General features: G+C 40.5%; 1 protein-coding gene across 1 annotated transcript in view; it reads right to left on the bottom strand.

Moving 5' to 3' along the window:
- The window catches only part of LOC121855504 (rho GTPase-activating protein 190-like), a gene marked incomplete at its 5' end in the record, with an annotated part of 106,380 nt that extends 93,243 nt beyond the window's left edge, over positions 1–13,137 (bottom strand). The window contains 2 exons of the mRNA XM_042350479.1: positions 1,207–1,354; positions 12,988–13,137. Of these exons, the coding sequence (XP_042206413.1) occupies positions 1,207–1,354; positions 12,988–13,137 (298 nt within the window). The remainder of the gene's footprint in view (positions 1–1,206; positions 1,355–12,987) is intronic.
- Positions 13,138–19,994: the final 6,857 nt, after the last annotated feature.

Below are 19,994 nucleotides of genomic sequence, written 5' to 3'. Positions count from 1 at the left end.
TCTTGAACACCTATAAGCACTATGAAATCTGAAAAATGAATGAAGAATCTGAAACCATTCTGGGATGACAAGCCCCATTCTGCTCATTCTCACATCCATCGTGCCCAGGTGTTGGAGAAGTTTTTGTTGAGAGTGTTCAGTAATTACATTTAAATGTTTATGAAAAAAAGTGTATTGACTGGTGAAGTGACAACCTCATTGGTTTTAAAACTGAGAAATTCTCCCAAATGATACAGTAAGGGGAATTGGGGAGAACTGCAGGTACTGTACTTGGGAGATAATGTTTTATATACAGAAGCTACATGACTTTTTAAAGATAAAATATTCTTCTGAAATAATAATGTGCAGATAAAAATCTATGAAAAGTCATGATATATGTACTGTATACTGTACAGTATTTTAATCTATCATGTCACTACTCTATATTTTACCTTATAATAACTTGTAATGTGTCGATATAAAAGCCAGTGCAAATAAATTGAAATTGCAATGATTTTATGAATACATGTAATTCATCATCTTACTTCAATATATCAATACAAAAAACATGTAAAAAAAACTTAATGTTATAGCATCAATGTGCCCCAAGATTGCTGTACAGGCATAAATATGTAGTACTGTAATGTACAGTATTTTAATCTTCATCAGAGTTGTGGAAATTGAATTCCTTTCAGTGTGCAGTAACATGAACTTTTCTTAAGAAAGATTTGTTTGATCTTTTCATTCAAATAAACAACTGTTACAGTAGAGTACAGTAGTGGAACATGAGGCCATAACCAGGTCTCCCACCAGGTGGCTGTTTTGACCACTGGGAAAGAGTGTGTACTGTATATCATGAAGTCAAGGAGCAAGAAACCATGTGCGATGTACTGTACAGGTGAAACATTTAATTACACTTCAAACAAAGATGATGAAGATGTGTTTCAATGTCACAACTGCTTCAACTTCATCAAAGTGTTTAGTGGTGGATGGACAAGATGGAAAATAATGGGAGACTGAGGAAGGGGGGGGGGGGTGTGAGTCTTTAAAATTTGTCCATGCACAAGGAGGAGGAAGGGCTGAATCTAAGATATGTGCTCCTCTGGCCAAAAGGTCAATGGTTAAGGTGACAGGAAAGGTAAGTTCAGACAGAGCATGACCACACAACTGACCACTCCAGCATCAATCATGCACATATGCATTATGGTATGCACACATTGGTCTCACCTTTGAAGGGCATGAAGGAGGCATCATCAATGAATTCTGTTTGTTCAATAACTTGGAAACTGAATTCAAAACCATCATCGGCCACCCGCGCTGACTCTCCCCAGTACAGAAAGTGGTCGTTGTTCACCACACGTCCACTGAAGTCCGTCTGAAGAGGAAACATAACAAGAGTAATTTCACCATCTTTAACACTTAAAGAAACATCCTACACTACACTACCACTTAAGCAAAAGATATGAGAATTTAAGAACCACAGTTTTGAAAGCAAAGATAAATAGGGTAAAACCTTAATTTTAAGTTAACAACTGTTGCGATGAGATTTTTACATACTATATATACTGTATATCAATAAAAATACTGTACATTCAGTATAGGTTACACAGTGTACATGGGAAAGGGAGACTTCAAATGCTCAACTAATACATACTTCCATAGTATTCCTGAAGAATATCTTGAGTGGCCCATAATACACAGTCTCTAGGATTATAAACCATTAACTAATCCCACAAGCCAAATGATCCAGCTTACCAAAAAGCATTACAGTATTCATGAATAAGTCAAGTGCAGTAGCAAGTGAAATGATAAACTTAACAATAAGGCAAATGAGTTGACTAATATAAGACATATGTACACTGAAAGACAAAAGTCGTGTCTTGAAATTTGGTGAAAACAAATGCCGAAGGGCTAAACTTTTGGTGTGCGCTGCCTTGTGGTCGGGGCTCTCATAATGTTTCACGAGTTATATTTAATCTTCTTACAAAACCGCGACACGACTTTTGTCTTCGATTGTACACAAGTACAGGTATATACATGACTCACACCATATTATGCAGTGTAAGAGATAGCTACTGCATATAGTATGTAATTTTAAACAGATAAGTACCAATACAGTACCTATAAGGATACTGTATTTAACATCCTCATTGTAGATCATATTACCCAGTTACATAGAGATGGTTACTGGACTAGTGCAGTGGATTTAGATAAGAGTTTAAGAAGACCAACAACTTTACAATGTGCAATATAGTACTGTACAGTAGTTTTAGATAGCCTTTAGCTCACATTACTTCAATATCAACAGAAACAATCTACAGTATTACTGTAAATCAAATACAGCACAGTGCTGTAGTCTGTATGTATAAAATACATTGTGTGTGTGTCTCTGGATGTCCCTTAGTATTTCCAGTTTTCAAAATAGAGCTGAGACTTGTTAGGGAAGTGTGGGTGACTCAGGGGATGGTTGTACACAAGTATTTCTTGTCTCTTCACCCAGGCGAGGCCGGCTAACTCAGCTAGTTTTATGTAACTTACAGTTAATTAGGCATCATCAATTTGAACAATTGAAATCATTGTGTAATTTACCATTTAATTACCAAAACATCAGATTGATATGTTTTTAAAATTATGAAATATAGTTATGGTCTTTAATTTACCTTCCCATCAATTCATCATTTTACCTGTGCCCAAACAGAGTTCTTAATCACTTAATCCTGATTTGCACTTAATTACTGCATGGTAATTATAAACTCTATGTGCACACATGGTAAAAACAATATGACACTACGGACCACAGTATGGCTATTGTGATATGCCTGTTGGTCCTGCTCTATGTTGGCATTTTGCAATACCTGTTCAGTATACAGTATACTGTACTGTATCCATCATCTGTGGTGTCATATTGTTTTACACAGTGTGGATGGATAATTATTTACCATGTATACTGTAGTTGTAAGGAAATACAGTACTGTACAGTGGTCCCTCGGTTAACGAAATTTCGGATAACGAGTTACCTTCCATAAGATTCTTAACTTCGGTTAACGAGCAATCCCTCAATTAACGAGTTTCTTACGAGCCGACCTCAACATGTTTTCGCTTGCATTTGGCGGTCCACCAGCTGTAGTATTAGTCCACCAATACAGTAGGGTTCTAGGGCTTATATTCATTACCATTTTAATAAATATCAAGAAGTTTACAGTATTCAATAATTTTTAAAAGTTTAGTATTAATTTTTTTAGTAATTTTAACAATTATTGAACATAAATGAAGGTAAAGAAACTAGTTTCTGGCGCACCATCCAGCCTGGCAACACACCAAACAGGCGTTAGTCTCTCTCTCTTTTCAGTGGAGGTAACATCTTGCTTAAGACTCTCTTCAACTAAATGCTTTTTTTTCTGTGTTTCCAAGCAAATTATTGGTAATTTTGAAATTTATTTTACATATTGACAATATATAATGCAGTGCAGTGTTGATTTAAAGAAAATAATCTTGAATTACACCAAAAGAACTAAAATTTTATTGGTGAAATGGCACCATGGGGTGACTTCTCTTCCACCCCAATGCCTTCTCTTCTCCCTTCTCCTCCACCCCCCTTCTAATTCCTATCATCATCATCATCATCCAGGAGCCTTCTACATGCACACCTAAAAGTAAGTGTACTTTTCTACCCTTTTTGTTGAATTTAGGCAATTTTTGGTGAGCTGGAACCAATTACCCAAAAACCCATTGGAACAATGGTTTCGGTTAACGAACGACCTTCTAGAACGGATTGTGCTCGTTAACCGAGGGACCACTGTACAGGCAAAAGAAATTACTGTCTCTAGAACGAATGGCTCCCTGTCCCGGTCGTGAAAATGCCAGCAACTTTAAAACTACCCTTAGACATTCTTGGGTACATCCAGGGTGTCATCCGCGAATTAAAAATCAGCAAATTCTCAGGGCATGCTGAATTCTTAAATTTCAGGTGCTAATTATATACAGTACAGTAAATGTACAATAAAGGTGTAGAGTTGAAAAAGTGTGGAATATGAAAGTGAATCAAGTTTGGTGGTGTGAATACTGCCAGCAAGGCATGAGAGAGCACGAGTTTAGTGTCAGCTGACTGAAGGCATCATTTGTGCCGTGAATAAATCAGTGGGAATTTAGAGTGATGCAATAACTCATCAGGGGTTGGCCTAGGAATTTTTTTCTCAAAGAGAACATATTGCCCATTAAAGAATGGAAGTCAATTAACTGTACAGTATTACTACAGTAATATATTTACTATAGATGTTGGCACAGAATTTCATACTCTTCAATTTGTTTCAAATCTCATCCAGTTTCTCGTAAGTACAGGTATACAATTAGTACTGTCTTACTGTACTGTACTACTGTATACTGCATGCACAGTATTTCACCTAAAATGTTTATTTTTTTATTATAATCATTGTGTACACCAAAAATTTTCATTTTTAACATGTCTTGTGGCACTTCAAAAGACATTATGGTGAAGTATTTTTTCACAGGAATGTATCTCAGCCTTTGAAATGGGGTCTATGGGAAGTCATTGAAAGATTATACTCTATCATGTAAGATACTGAAGATATCTACGGTATTATACGGTATTGAACCTAACATTACATCACATTGACAATGTTAACAAATATGGCTGATAAGACACATGTCCCATTCACAAAATAGACAAATCCCTTTGCCAAAATCAGCACTCATGACTAGCCAGCCTCGATATTTGTCAGCTTAATAGCCTGTCAGGTATTTGGTTTGTTCTGTTACAACCTTCATTGTCCAGTGAACACACTTCTCACACCCGACCTAAGGATCAAACCGGGTACACAGTAGTGAGAAGTAAATGCATTCTACTGCCGTAACACTAACACCTCCATTGTCTATGTACAGTACAGTATGTGTAAATTTGGGTCTCATCACAAATTTCACTATTTTTTATAATAGTCTGGACTATATCACCACACTAATAGTAAATACCCTGTATTGTACAGTATATACAGAAGTATTAGATTCAGCACTGGCAACGACATATCACTGAAAGCTTCTGATTCGAGGAAAACTTAAAATATGCAAATAAGAATGTGAAGTCACGTGCCACGGCTATACCTCTTAAAATTTGGAAAACTGTGCTGTACATATCACTACATATTTCAATATTTCATTACAGCTATACAGTACAGTACACCATAATCCACAGTAATATTATTGGTGAAACACTTGTACAGTATTCTTTACATTACAAATATTAATAATTTGCATTAGTATGGCAGAGAAAGGCAGATATGAAAGTTGGCAGCAGCCAATGTGATGTGCTGCTATGTAGTTGTTTGTTGTCACCCTTGCCTTGACTTGTTTAGATCCCAATTGTCTTTACATCATCTCCACACAGACTACAAACTATGCCAGGATGAGTGCAAAATGCCTCATCATAATCATCATTGTTTTACAGTCATTTCCCATGCTTGTGTGGGTTAGTTGTGATTATGCTACCTATGGCAGTTGCCAATGTTGCACAGTCTCTTGCAGCTTCTCCCATCAGGTTCCTAATTCTGATGTAATTTTTAAAACTTCTGATTTTGTTCTTACTCCTAGCTCTCCTCCCCTCCACATTTACACATATAAACCTCTTGACCTAGCGGTCTCCTTCATTCAATCCACATGGCCAAACCATCTTGGTCTACCTCAATGCAAAACTTTACCAATAGTCTCAATACCCAGCTGTGAACAGGATGACCTATCTTTTAGTGTCACATACACATCCACTTCACCATTCTTATCTCATTTCACTCAAGCCTGCATACAGGAAGTCATTGCCATACTGTACTGTACATTACATTACTCATACCAATTGTATACAGCATATCTTTCCTTTCAGGCTAAGAGACAGTGCTGTGCCTACCCCAAAGAAGCCTTAAGTTTGGGTACTAAATTAGAAGTCTTAAACCAGTCTTCACCACAATGTTGCTTCACTCTCTGTCTTTTACAAGTACTTAAACGGGCAAGGTTTGGTGGATTTGGCATCCTGTGTTCCGCCAGTAAGGCCGTGGGATCGTAACACTTGTCTTGCCCGCGGCGCCCACCGTTTCTCTGTGGCTGTCGGTCACACTAGAACAGGGGTGGGCAATTATTTTTGATGGAGGGCCACTTCATGAATGGTGGCACACTTCGCGGGCCACCCACTTAATGTAGATGCAAATGTATTATATTAACACAAAGTAAAGCCTTGTATTTGTAAATACAAATGCAGTGGCAGGCCACAAAAATAATTTGGCGGGCCAAATGTGGCCCGCGGGCCGTACTTTGCCCACCCCTGCACTAGAATAACCCCTTATAGTACCTCCTTCTTTCGTCACACAGCCAAACTGTGGAATGCTCTGCCTTCTTCTGTTTCCATGCTCATACAATGTCTCACTTTAAAAAGATGGTTTTCCGGCATCTTCGTGGTGTAGATTAATATAATCTTTTTCTTTTCTATTTTTAATATATTTTTAGTCTTAGTTTTTTGGCCCCTAGGCCTTGTTGTGGGTTGATGACCTGTGCCTGGGTGGGCTATTCCCCATGAGAAAAAAACTTTCATGCCAATAAGCATGGTGTGGAGACAGGCCGAGATGACACCATGTATACTGTAACTGCACTGGAGGTTTATTATTGCATTATACTGTACTGTACAGCATATTCAAAACTTTGTTCTATTTACTGTTCTTCTATGAAAATGTAATTCAAGTTCCACATGGTCTTCATACCACTTTCAACTCTGCTTAAAACTTCTTTCTTTCCTTCAGTAGCTATAGCTACAGTATAGTAAAAAACTTATCATCCGGTTTGCTTTAGTAACCAGTGTTTTTTAGATCCACCAATACAAATGTCCAATTTATATTTTATTTATTTAATTAAAAGCTTTAATATTAAGTGTACAGTATAGTACTGTACATATATTGTTTCCAGTAAGAACATTTTTAAGTGATGATGTATGTTACACTAATGACTACCAATATTATACAGTATTATATATACCGGTAACTGTCAAGTTATGGAGCATAAAAGCTTCAAGAAACAAGATAACAGATCTACATAGCTACTACAGTACAGGTACAAATACTTGATAGCTAAGTACTGTACTATACTGTAACTACAGTACAGTATATTGTAAACTTTTGTAGGGCCAGCATAAGGGTACAGGTATTTGGGCCCTTGTAACTTTTGATAAGCTAATAAATAAAACTGCATTACTCTCATAACAGTACCGGGTAATTGTTTTTCTTTTTTATAAAAAAAAATGTTAAATTTGTTTATATATTTGTATCATGTAAACTTTCATCTTGTGGCTGTATCACTGTATTCAAGCTAATACTGTAACTTATTTTTATCATTGCATGTACCCTGTATCACATAAATACAATGAAGAAACATTGTTAATATAAAACACTTTCAACTAAGTTTTATTTTCAGGCAATCCATAAAACCCATCCATAACAAGCATATTTGATGGTAAAAACCAGTTTAGTTTAGTCCAGTACAGTGTTATTATTACATACAAGCAGTGAAGAAACAATGAAACAATTTACTTTTTACTTAATTTTGTAACAATCCCAAAATTCTATTCATAATATGTACCGGTATATTTTTAACCTTTGTACCCATACATGTTTAATAGCAATGCAGGAAGCAGAAAATGAACTACCGGGTACCGGTACTTAGTCAGAGGCTGCCTACTGACACAATACACGCTATAAGCCACTGTTCCTGCAGTAAACAGTCATAACTGTGGAACTCGGCAGACACGTGAAGTTACATTAAAACTTTACTCTCTGTACTACAGCATGATTTGGCAAATGTGCAAACAAATTGATTCAATTCAAGTTTCCCTGCAATTTCATATTCTACTGACAGAGTGGACAGTCCAACAAATCTTTATTGCATCATAGATGAATGTAAATCTGTTTTTATCAATTTCAGTTTGGAAATACTTGGCTCAACCATCTGGCCACAGAAACAGGGAGTGTCAAGAGAATACATAAAGCAATAAATGCATTTGGAACACTCTGCCAGTTCATTTTTACATACAAATTTCAAAATGCTTTGTGGTGATGCACACTTCTCACCACATCTTGACATACTTTAACTTTTAATTCACTATACAGTACAAATTTGCAGCACCAAAAATCTTTGTTACGTATCACCATGATGTAAAGCTTTTTCTAGCTTTCGTTATTATTTTATTATTTCCTTTGTTATTGTCCTCAAATTGTGAGCATCAAACAAGAAGCCAAGCAGAAAGATAACTTGGTACAAGTGTGAATCTTTGTTCAACTGTTTGTATTGCAACATGCAAAACAGCAAATTAAAAGTTTACTTTGAACTTCAGCACGGGATTCTGAATTGGTTCATCGTGTCTCATGTGTGAACTAATTCCTCCGCCTAACATAGACTGGCTCGGGTTCATCATGTTTGCTGATTTGCTCCCAACTCCTCAGCAAGTTCAAGTGCATTTATTAATGCTTTCTCAAATTCATCATTATTACTGCAGTTTACAAGAATCTTTTGTGTTTATTCCAGTTTTTCAAGAGCATCACAAACCATATATCAAATTCCTTCCCTTGATTTGTTTTAGTCATACAAAGAGGATACCATACCAAGCACATGTGAAACCATATAATTGAAATGAGAAACATTGTTAGAATTTATGCCTCAACATGTGAAGAATTGTTAGATGATCCTGTGAGGGAAATATCAATAGAGATTTCAATTAAGGCATCAAAGATATTGCCTAGTTGGTAGTGATGGGATTTCAGTGCAGTCACTTGTCTTTCCCATCTTGTATCACTTAATGGTCAAATTTGGTACATAATATTTTTTAACCTCCTGACTGTGTTGAAGCTGAAAGGTACAGTACACAAAAATATGTTGTACGAGTCAAAGAATGTTGTTACCACCAAGCAACCCTTGGCAGGATCATTAACAACCAAATTTATAATAAGTGTACACTGCCAGGAACTAACAATGCTCATAACTAAAATCCAAAATTTCCTTTATACTGTACATTTGGGAGATGGTGCCTTATCATATTTTACACTGTATATACCGTATATATTTTAGAATAAAAATTACAGTATCATATTTCAAATGATATTAATAACAATAATATTTTTATAAAGGAAAAGAAAATTTCCAAAAAAATTTATGAACTTCTACAACAATTATAGACACATTTAAGAAGTGTGGGGAGAGCAAAACTGTTTTTTTTTCTGTATGAAAGGAGAGACAGCCACAACACCCCCACCCCCCTTAAATCCACCATTGGTATGGCTCGAAATTAATATTTGCCCTACCCTGAGGTTAGCATAAATGTGTAAGGGTAGCTGGAACATCTGGGTTGACTAGCCTGGTTAGCTAGAGATAACTGTTAGCAGTACTCTTAAGTGAACAGTCCCTGTACAGTGCCAGGATGAACAACTTTTTGCATTTTATAAACATCATACAGTATATTTAATTTTTAGTTTTATGGGATATCAATATTAAAGTCGTAATTTGTTTTATTATATAGTACTGTATATTAACGTAGATGTATTAGTTGTGTATTGGTTCTTTATTGAACTATTATTATATCAGACAGTGATTCAGAGGAAGAGGAGTTCACGCCTCCTTATGTGCCACAGGACATAGTGTAGTGTACCCGGTAGAGATGAAAGCTCACAAAAATATTACACTTATAATTTATGATTAAAAGTTTCCAGTTGTAGGCTTCACCTTAGTGTACTCGTCTGGTTTACAAGGTATGAGTAGTATCCAATCTGCACCACAATACTGTGTTCATTATCACCCAGTACAGTACAGTGCAGTACAGTATGTGAAATAAGATTATATCAGCATATTTGCCATACAATAGTTAAATAATTTTTCTTAAACTCTTACCACATTGTCTCAGAACACATAGAACTATGTACTGTACTGTACCTATAATTAGTGCTACATTAGAGCAGGTAGCTAGATATTCTTAAAGAGTGGTAGATTTTTTTTCAACAATTAGCCCTGTGGACTTTAGGTGAACTTCGACCCCTGATTGAATAATGTAGTATTTACATACTGTACATATGTATGGTACCTTGGGAGCCTCTTGGGGCAAAGGATGTCATAGCCACTTTAAGCACATGACTGTATATTACTGTTTCAGAGAGAATAAAGGTATTATCAGTATTATATGCTACCTGATCATCCAATAATAAGTACACTTTTAGTATATACAGGACCTGGAATTTGCAAATTTGGAGGCATTTTGTGTACATTTAAATCTGAGACTGTACAATACAGTACTGTGGATAAAGAATAAATCAGACTTTTGTATTGATGGATAAAAATAATTATGGTTATTAAGATGCAAATGGATAGTAAAGTGCTGGATACTAAAGCCTTTACTTTATTGTATAGATCATCACATAAACGAGATAACGAAAGTACAGAGCCTATGGGATTTATTCTAATTGGTTCCAGGCACCCAAGACCCAACCCCAAGTTTCCCATTTTACGACCATTTAGACCCACTAAATATATATACAGTACAGTGTATATATATATATATATATATATATATATATATATATATATATATATATATATATATATATATATATATATATATATATATATATATATATATATATATATATATATATAATGTTATGGTAAATATCATAAACACACATAGGCATGGCTAGGTTTATTACAAAGTGATGAAAAGGGTACGCTCAATACTGTACAGTGGGTAGTCCACAAAACATGTAGCTATGCTTTCTTTATTTGAGTGCCCCGTCATAGGAGTCCGTTTTCTCTCGCTTCAGGACGCCCGAGTCCTCCAGATTTTACAGATTGCCCACGAGGGGCTAGTTTATTGGGCACCCCCTTACATCCTGTGCAAGGTGAAGCGCAGAAGCGTTTACAGTGCCCAACAGGGAAGCACGCAGAGTTCATGCTTGCCTTTATGACTCGTGCATTAAGGGCGTAAAAGGCCTGAAGGGTCATGGGTTTTGTCAGCAAGTTACATAAAGTGACAGAATGATGAGTGTGTGGGAGGAAAATTCCCGGTACAATTTACCTGTTTATGGCAAAGTGTAGCAGGTCCCTAATAATGTCAAGTGCCAGGCCTGTCACTAGGAGGAGAGATATCTGGTCAGGGAGGGAAGAGGTGCCACCCCTGTAGGGGGAGGTCATAGGGCAGATGAGGATGTGGTGAAAGAGGGTGTGAGAGTCTGTTGGCCACAAAGTTTACAAACAGTGCGGCCAGGCTCAGGGTTGCCAATGTACTAGGCGTGGCGAAGTACAGTGGGGGTGGAGGTGATATGGTGTGGTGGGGCAGGTACAGTAGGGGTGGAGGGAGTGCACCAGAGACTTCGTTATTCCTTAGTAATGACACAGAATTTGAAATTGCAAGCCCAATTGCAACTGGGGTTGCAATTGTTGGGGCAACTAGATATGTCTGATTACAGCAAATGTGTTATTGTCAATTTGTAGGTGAAAGATTTTATCCTCAATAGATGTAGGTTAACATTACACCTGGAGGCAAATGCTTACTAAAGCCTAAGGAAGGAAGGATATTCCTTTAACACATAATCAATATTATTTACATAATATCTGGCCAGTGTGGGGAGGATCATCGTGTCTCCGTCAGGGGGTCGTGGAGTGGTGGGCCAGCAGGCATCACGGAAGTGTTTTTTTTTGTTTTTTTTTTTAGGGGGCAATGACGTATATGCGATTGGTGGTTGTTCGGTTGGACTTTAGCCGGCGCATGACTGTATTTAAAGTTTTCAACCTATGCTATATTGTATGCAGAGGGTCCCCGGGTTACAAACGGATTCCGTTCCTGATGAAGTTCTTAAGTCGGATTTGTACGTAAGTCGGGAAACATGCTATGTGCATACTGTACTTACAGAAAAAATTTTAAAATCCCACTATATCCCACTATATCATAACCTAAGTCCATATATAAAGTACATCTAAAATCATTTAATTTAAGACAGAAGAAAATTTATAATGACAAAATACAGTAAATGAAAGTAAAAAAAATAAGTCATAAGGTAAAAAAATTCCTGTAAATTTCAAGTTTAACCCCGTTTGTATCGGGCAAAGCTTTCCTAAGTCGAGGACCCCCTGTATACAGTACTGTACGGTACTCTTCTTGGCTTTACATCTTATTCTCAGGAGTTTGGTCTTTTCATCATTAATAATAATTTCTTTTTTCCAAACATCCCCCCCAAAAAACGAACTAAAACTTCAAACCCTTCTTTCATTTTTGCCAATACTGTACTGCACTACAGTATGTTGACACTGTCTGCATAATGCCACTATATTCATTGTAGTAGTTTAGCTGGGGCATCTTAGTCTAATCTCTCTGCTTATCACAACCTGTCAAGCTGCTTTTTCTAATTCTACTGTAGAGGATGTGAGATTACTTTAACCTCCTCCAGTACGTACAGTAATTCCTTTATATAATCTACTTGCTCTTTTTTCTGGTCTAGAGTAGAGTACAGTATATGTATAGCTACTGTGCAGTATATATGATTTAGCAAATTCCACTACATCAAATTACTTCCTCAGCAATACAATTTTCTTACTCATCCAAGCATTTAATTTAATTTTGTATCACACATCATCAATCTCAGTCACCATTTTTTTATAGTTTCTATACAGTACACCCTCCACAAACTGCACTGGATCAACTGCATAGTCATCAAAGTCCATATCCCAACGATCCAGTTCCAACTTTACTCTTGATGCACAAAATTCTTGGGAGTAATTTGTATTACATGTATCTGAGTTAAAGTTACAATGACTACATTAAATACTGCTCCAGTAATACAGTATTATTAGCAAGCATCTATACTGTACCTCTGAAGGAAACTAAACACAACACCTGCCATTGATTCCCTAATCACTGAAAAACAAATCACTAGAGCAGGAACTAGATAGTACAGGTATGGAGGAAGCTAGAGATTAAGCAAGACTCACCTGTGAGAGGACGGAGATGTGGTCGACATAGTACTGGTCGGCCTGTGGTTTGGTGAAGCGGTTGCAGAGACATGACTTTCCTAGACCTGTCACGCCTTCTCTCTCTCCGCCTGACACACCAACCACAGACACCACCACTTGCTTGGCCGCGTTGAGCCATGCCCGCCCACACCACGGGCTCTGACGCCCACCGGGAGGCCAGCCCAGGCTCACACACTACTCGGTAAACCCATCACGTATGTACTGGTATGCCAACACCCGCACCCATGGTTACCTATGGTGTTGCCACCATCACACAACACTTGGGTATGTTTACAACAAGGGTCAACTCACTGCACTGGTCACTGCTGCCCCTGTGACCTGGGCCACAGGCCTTGGTCACCTTCCCTGAGGGCTCCCCTTGTTCCACAATATTAGCTCTCACTACAGATGCTAAACCATTAAATTTTCCAGGGTCTTCACTTTCACTTTAAAATAATAAACTATCCAACACACTGATCACTAATACAACCACTCTGAGTTTTGGTTACAACAGTGAGAGCACTTAGCCATGGGCATGTTCATTAGGTGCTTAGGCTGGGGCAAGGCAGGAGGCCATGGGTGACTTAAGGCTAGACAGACACTTGGGTGGACTGGTGTGGGCAAGAGGGCCAGTGGGCGCAATGCGTGGGTGTGGATGGGATGCAGGCCGCCCACTGGAGGCGCCTGCTATTAACCGCCGACAATCATCATGAATGACCTGTGGACAAGAAAAATCATTCAATAACATTATCACTCTTAAAAGGATAAAACATTCATTATACAACAGGACAAAATTACAATTCAATAAACTGTATACTGTTCACTTAGCTAATACTGTACATGGTTAACCCTTCATCAGCAGCTAAGTCCCCTCCTCTCAACATGTGCAAAAACTGAACACAAATATTAATAAAAACTTCACTGACGATGGCTGTCGTCCTTACTACTAGCTTCCACCAATGATGAGAGCCACTTAAGGGTTTAGGAACACAGAATCCTCACAAAATATCACACACAGCACATCTATGTAATGTTACCATAACTGTACAGTTTCAGAAACATCATCAAAAAAATGGAAATGTAACTGATTACAAAAAAACGATTTCCATAAGTGTTAATGGCATACTGTACGAACAACTCCAATGCCTAGTGAACAAATATTGATACCCGGTTCCTTATAACTAAATTTAAAGTTCAAATTCCATTAGAACAAACAAGGAAACATATATAATGTAATAAAACTAAGAGAAGATAATTACAATGCAAGTTGATTGCACCACATTGTATAAATGCTTACATTAATTAGCCATTAAATACATTTCTACAGTATTCTATCAATGTTAAAGCACCATCTCCACCTGGGAGTTAATTGTCTTTTATACTGCACCTATATAAGTAGAGTATCTGCACTAAAGTCTCAATAAACTTTGATTCTAAAGAGCCAAACATTTGAAGCTCTTCATACAGTACTTTACCATACAGAAGAACTAGTCAAAACGTCGTGACATAAATTGTTTTATACAGTAGCCACAAGTTTTAGCCGTGAAAAATGTGGCAACAATCTAAATTTCAATATAGAAGAAGCAAAACTAAAGACTGCAGAGCAATAACGCTCTTGACCAATCAGGGCCCGGCTGACCACATTAATTATGCATGAAGTTTGCCCACGTTATAAGCCTGAGCGAGGATGCAGCATTTTAAAATAAAATCTCCAGTAAGACTAATCAAAACAGGAGAGAAATAAAAATTAGTCATAAAGCTGTTGCATACAAGAACCTCAACATAAACAAGTTATTACCATACTGTTTATGTTACAATTAAAGTAATACAGTTACCACGTCCTAAATTAGCAACACATTTATGAAATTATCTGGGAGTCAATCACGTGACATTCAAGAAGAAAATAAGAAAATAAAGATGTGTAGAAAAGCAATGCCGCTCGGCTTTACACTAACAACTAAGGACAGTTACCAACACTGTAAAATCTTCCTCACTCTCTAGTTCTCAGAAACTCCACCAGGTCGACCACTACCCTATGATGTAAACTGGAATTTCACACTTCTGTATTTTGGTCAATTTTAATGCAATAAAAAATCTAACATGGTCATCTGTGTACTGTATGCATTCAAAAACAAACACAATACTGCACATGAATTCTATGATAGATATTTTGTGTGTGACTGAGCTCAAGTTTTTTATACAGTACCAACAACAAATAGGGCAAAGGTAACTCATCACTGTACTGTCCATCCTCTTCTGCTATGCCACAAACTCAGTTAAGCATCATGCAGAGTGCAGCCGCTCGGACATATCAAATGGTTCATCACTCATTTGAAAATTTCTGCTGTTAACTAAATTAATTGTGAGTGGATGAGAGGCATGCACGGGTAATGAGGCGATCCTAGAAATGTTTGTTGGCGGGTGTAATAAAGTCAACACATTCTTGAGGTCTCGAACTGATTAATAACAAGAGGGTGAGGAGGAGGAGGTAGGATGGGGGGGTGGAGGTAGGATGGGGGTGGGAGGCAGGATGGGGGGTGGAGGCAGGATGGGGGGTGGAGGCAGGATGGGGGTGAGGCAGGATGGGGGGGTGAAGGCTGGAAACAAATGGGAGAATGTGGAAGAAGGAGGAAGGAGAGAGGAAGATGGAGGAAGGAGAGAGAAAGATGGAGGAAGGAAAAGATAGGTGAAGGAAAGAGGGAGGGAAAGGAGGAAGGAGAGAGGGAGAAGGAGGAAGGAAGGAGAGAGGGAGAAGATGAGGGAAGGACAGAGGGAGGAGGAGGAAGGAAGGAGAGAGGGAGAGAAGGAGAGAAGGACAGAGGGAGAAGGAGGAGGAAGGAGAGAGGAAGATGAAGAGTTAAGTGAGGAACAGGTAGAGTTAAGTGAGGAACATGAAGAGGTAAGTGAGGAACAGGTAGAGTTAAGTGAGGAACATGAAGAGGTAAGTGAGGAAATATGAAGAGGTAAGTGAGGAACAGGTAGAGGTAAGTGAGGAAATAGTAGAGGTAAGTGAGGAACATGAAGAGGTAAGTGGAGAACATGAAGAGGTAAGTGAGAACAGGTAGAGTTAAGTGAGGAACGTGAAGAGGTAAGTGAGGAACATGAAGAGGTAAGTGAGGAACAGGTAGAGGTAAGTGAGGAACAGGTAGAGGTAAGTGAGGAACATGAAGAGGTAAGTGAGGAACATGAAGAGGTAAGTGAGGAACAGGTAGAGTTAAGTGAGGAACGTGAAGAGGTAAGTGAGGAACATGAAGAGGTAAGTGAGGAACATGTTGTAAGTACTGACAAAGACCGTGAGGCTGGGGAGGCTGCTGGACCAGCAGTTGTTAGTGTGGCCCACTGCGGCCCAAGACAGAACTGGGGTGTGAGATGTTATCCTAGCCTGGCCACAACAATACTTTGGGGCCACATTACCAGTTAACTCTTATGGCCACATCAAGAGTGTATTTTAATGGCCACACTACGATAATCGGGCATCACCACCAGCCAGGACATGTCTTCAAATTGTGGCCACATTTCCCATGGACTGGACTATCGTGGTTATAATCATCACTAAAGTCACACCACCACCCCTGTGAGACCACACTACAAATGGACTGGTATGGCCACACCAACATCAAGTGGCCATACCACCACTACCGGCGGGGAACACCACCACCCACCTATGTTTTCCTTTTTCCAACCACCACCACCAAAATCAATAAGAGATAGAGGCCACGCCACACACACTGCCTGCCTGCTTGGCTCGCTCTCACTCTCTCATTCTCTCTCTCATCCTTACTGTCTGTTTTATTACCAAGTATTACCCTAATCCCACCTTCATAATCAGAGTCTACAATACATCGTTCAAACAGAAGCGCAGTTCGTAAAGATTCACTCTGACAACATTGATCAAAACAGACTCAGACACCAGCCCATAAACAGGTTATAGGAGAGTAGGTGAGAGTACACCGCTTCCTCCACCTCCCACAACATGTACTTCCTCCACCTAACACAGCACAGCATCCCACTCAAGCTCCCCCTAACACCGCACAGCATCCCACTCAAGCTCTCCCTAACACAGCACAGCATCCCACTCAAGCTCTCCCTAACACTGCACAGCATCCCACTCAAGCTCCCCCTAACACCGCACAGCATCCCACCTGCTCGCCCTAACACCGCACAGCATCCCACCTGCCTCCCCTAACACATCCCTCATCTCACACACTCCTCATCAACTCCCTCCATCACCCCCAACTCTTTACCTCCCTCAGTCTCCAACAACCCCCCACCCTCCCTCCTTCCATAACAGAGCATTTCCCTACCCCCTTTACCTCCTCCCCAACACCCCCTCACACCCCCCATTCCAATAATCACCTACTGTAGCCTCCCCCACCCACACCGCCCCTGCCACTACAGACTGGAGCTCTGTGTGGAGGGCGTGGTCCAAGGAATACCAAGAACTGATGCAAGAGACACATGGTGTAAGCAGCCACCTGCAATACCCCCCATCCTCCCTCACCACTGCCAACACCCCTAAACTCATGAATGAACTAGCTCAACCCCCTGCCACTCACTATTAATGATACACTTTATTACACAAATTGTACATTAGATGAGGTGACAAGGACAGCAAAGGGACGCCAATCAGTAAGCACCAAATTGTAGAAAGGTAGAGAATATGAGGCGCCCGTACCAGACACTCATCAAATCTAATATCAAATATCAAACCCAATCCCCAGAATGAATTTGATGTTAGATTAAAAAACCCAGGTAATCTCATTTCCTCACAAACTGCAGCAAAACAAACAAAGAAGAACATACGACACACACACACACACGGGGAGATTAATTTCACAAGGTAAAATGCCAGTGTGTGTGTGTGTGTGTGTGTGTGTGTGTGTGTGTGTGTGTGTGTGTGTGTGTGTGTGTGTGTGTGTGTTGTGTGTGTGTGTGTGTTGTGTGTGTGTGTGTGTGTTGTGTGTGTGTGTGTGTGTGTGTGTATGTATGCTAGTGTGTGTGTGTGTGTGTGTGTGTGTGTGTGTGTGTGTGTGTGTGTGTGTGTGTGTGTGTTGTATGCCAGTGTGTGTGTGTGTGTGTGTGTGTGTGTGTGTGTGTATGTGTGTGTGTGTGTGTGTGTGTGTGCCAGTGTGTGTGTGTGTGTGTAGTGTGTGTGTGTGTGGTGTGTGTGTGTGTTGTGTGTTGTGTGTGTGTGTGTGTGTGTGTGTGTGTGTGTGTGTGTGTGTGTGTGTGGTTCCCTAAGGTGGACCACCACTGACACCCAGCACACGAAGGAAGGACTCCACTCACTGCGGCCATTCATCAACTGAACTGTACTGAGGAGACCAGAACCAAAGGCCCTCACACTCTAAAGTCCTGGTCACACACACTCGCTGGTAAGACACTTGACCAGTCCTAACACCAAGTGCACTAGACACGTGACTAAGTACAGGTGCAGCAGCCAAGGACAAGCAGACATGGGTTAGGCAGACAGAGCAGACAAACCAGAGGATGTACAGTGTATTATATGTTTTAAACAGAGAGACAGACAACAGTGAACACAGAACACACACAGCAGACAAGGCAGACGTAGACAAGGTACAAACGGCAGATACGGCAAACAAGGTTGCACACACGGTAGACTAGACAGACAAGGCAGTCAGCAGTAGACAAGGTAAATAAACGGCACGGCAGACAAGATGGATACAACAAAAATACGGCAGACAAGGTGGACACGGCAGACAAGGTGGACATGGCAGACAAGGTGGACACGGCAGACAAGGTGGACACGGCAGACAAGGTGGACACGGCAGACAAGGTGGACACGGCAGACAAGGTGGACATGGCAGACAAGGTGGACACGGCAGTGTGGCAGAGGGACAGGCGACAGCAGGCAGACGGTGGAATGAGCATGGAGGCGACGGCAGGGTGGACACGGCAGACAAGGTACCTGTCATACACGGTGCGCCACACACCCACTCTCTACCCTTGTTTGTTGATCAATGAAGGAACCTCTGGCCTCCCCCTCATTAACTCCCTCTCACCTCTCTCCCACTCTCCTTCCTCTCTTCCTACTCTCACCCCCTCCATTAATTCCCTCTCACCTCTCCCCTCCCACCTCTGACCCCCCACCCCGCCTCCTGTCCCCACACACACCCTCTCACCTCTCCCTCCCACTTGCCCCCATCCCGCCCTGTCCCCACACTCACCTCTGACTCCCCCCACCCCGCTCTCCCTGTCCCCCACACACCCTCCACCTCCCTCACTCTCTGACCTCCCCCCACCCCGCCTCCCTGTCCCCACACACACCCCTCTCACCTCTCCCTTCCCTCTCTGACCTCCCCCACCCCGCCTCCTGTCCCACACACACCCTCTCACCTCTCCCTCTCACTCTCTGACCTCCCCCACCCCGCCTCCTCCCTGTCCCCACACACACCCCTCTCACCTCTCCCTCTCACCTCTGACCTCCCCCCACCCCGCTCCTCCTGTCCCCACACACACCCTCTCACCTCTCCCTCCCTCCTCTGTTCAACATTCTCTAACACCTCTTTCCACCCTCACCTACTCTCTTTCTTCCCTCTCCCACTCTCTTCCCTCTCTCTCCTCCCTACACCCCCCACCCAAGTGTCAGATACCTGGCCCAGTGTGTCACAAAGTGTTCAATGTAAAGGTGTCAAGCTCGATTAGTGTGTGTGTGTGTGTGTGTGTGTGTGTGTGTGTGTGTGTGTAAAGTAGGTACAAGTACAGATTGGTGTAAAGTGATGCATTTCAAACTCCAAGTGTAAAGTGTGAGGTGCTAAGGTCAAGTGTTAAGACTCAAGAGTGACCCGAGCTATTGTCAAGTGTGTGGGACAAGTGCCTTAAGTGTCACCCAACTAGGAACCTGTTAAGTGTTGGCATGGTCAGGTATTATTGGCTATGATTAACTGTTATAAGTAGTGTGTGTGTGTGTGTGTGTGTGTGACCGCCAAGAACGTGCTACCCCACAAGGTCACTGGCAGGAGTCA

The sequence above is a fragment of the Homarus americanus genome, unplaced genomic scaffold (assembly GCF_018991925.1).
Source record: "Homarus americanus isolate GMGI-L3 unplaced genomic scaffold, GMGI_Hamer_2.0 scaffold48406, whole genome shotgun sequence".
Taxonomy (NCBI): Eukaryota; Metazoa; Arthropoda; class Malacostraca; order Decapoda; family Nephropidae; genus Homarus; species Homarus americanus.
This window is presented reverse-complemented; position numbering and strand designations above follow the sequence as displayed.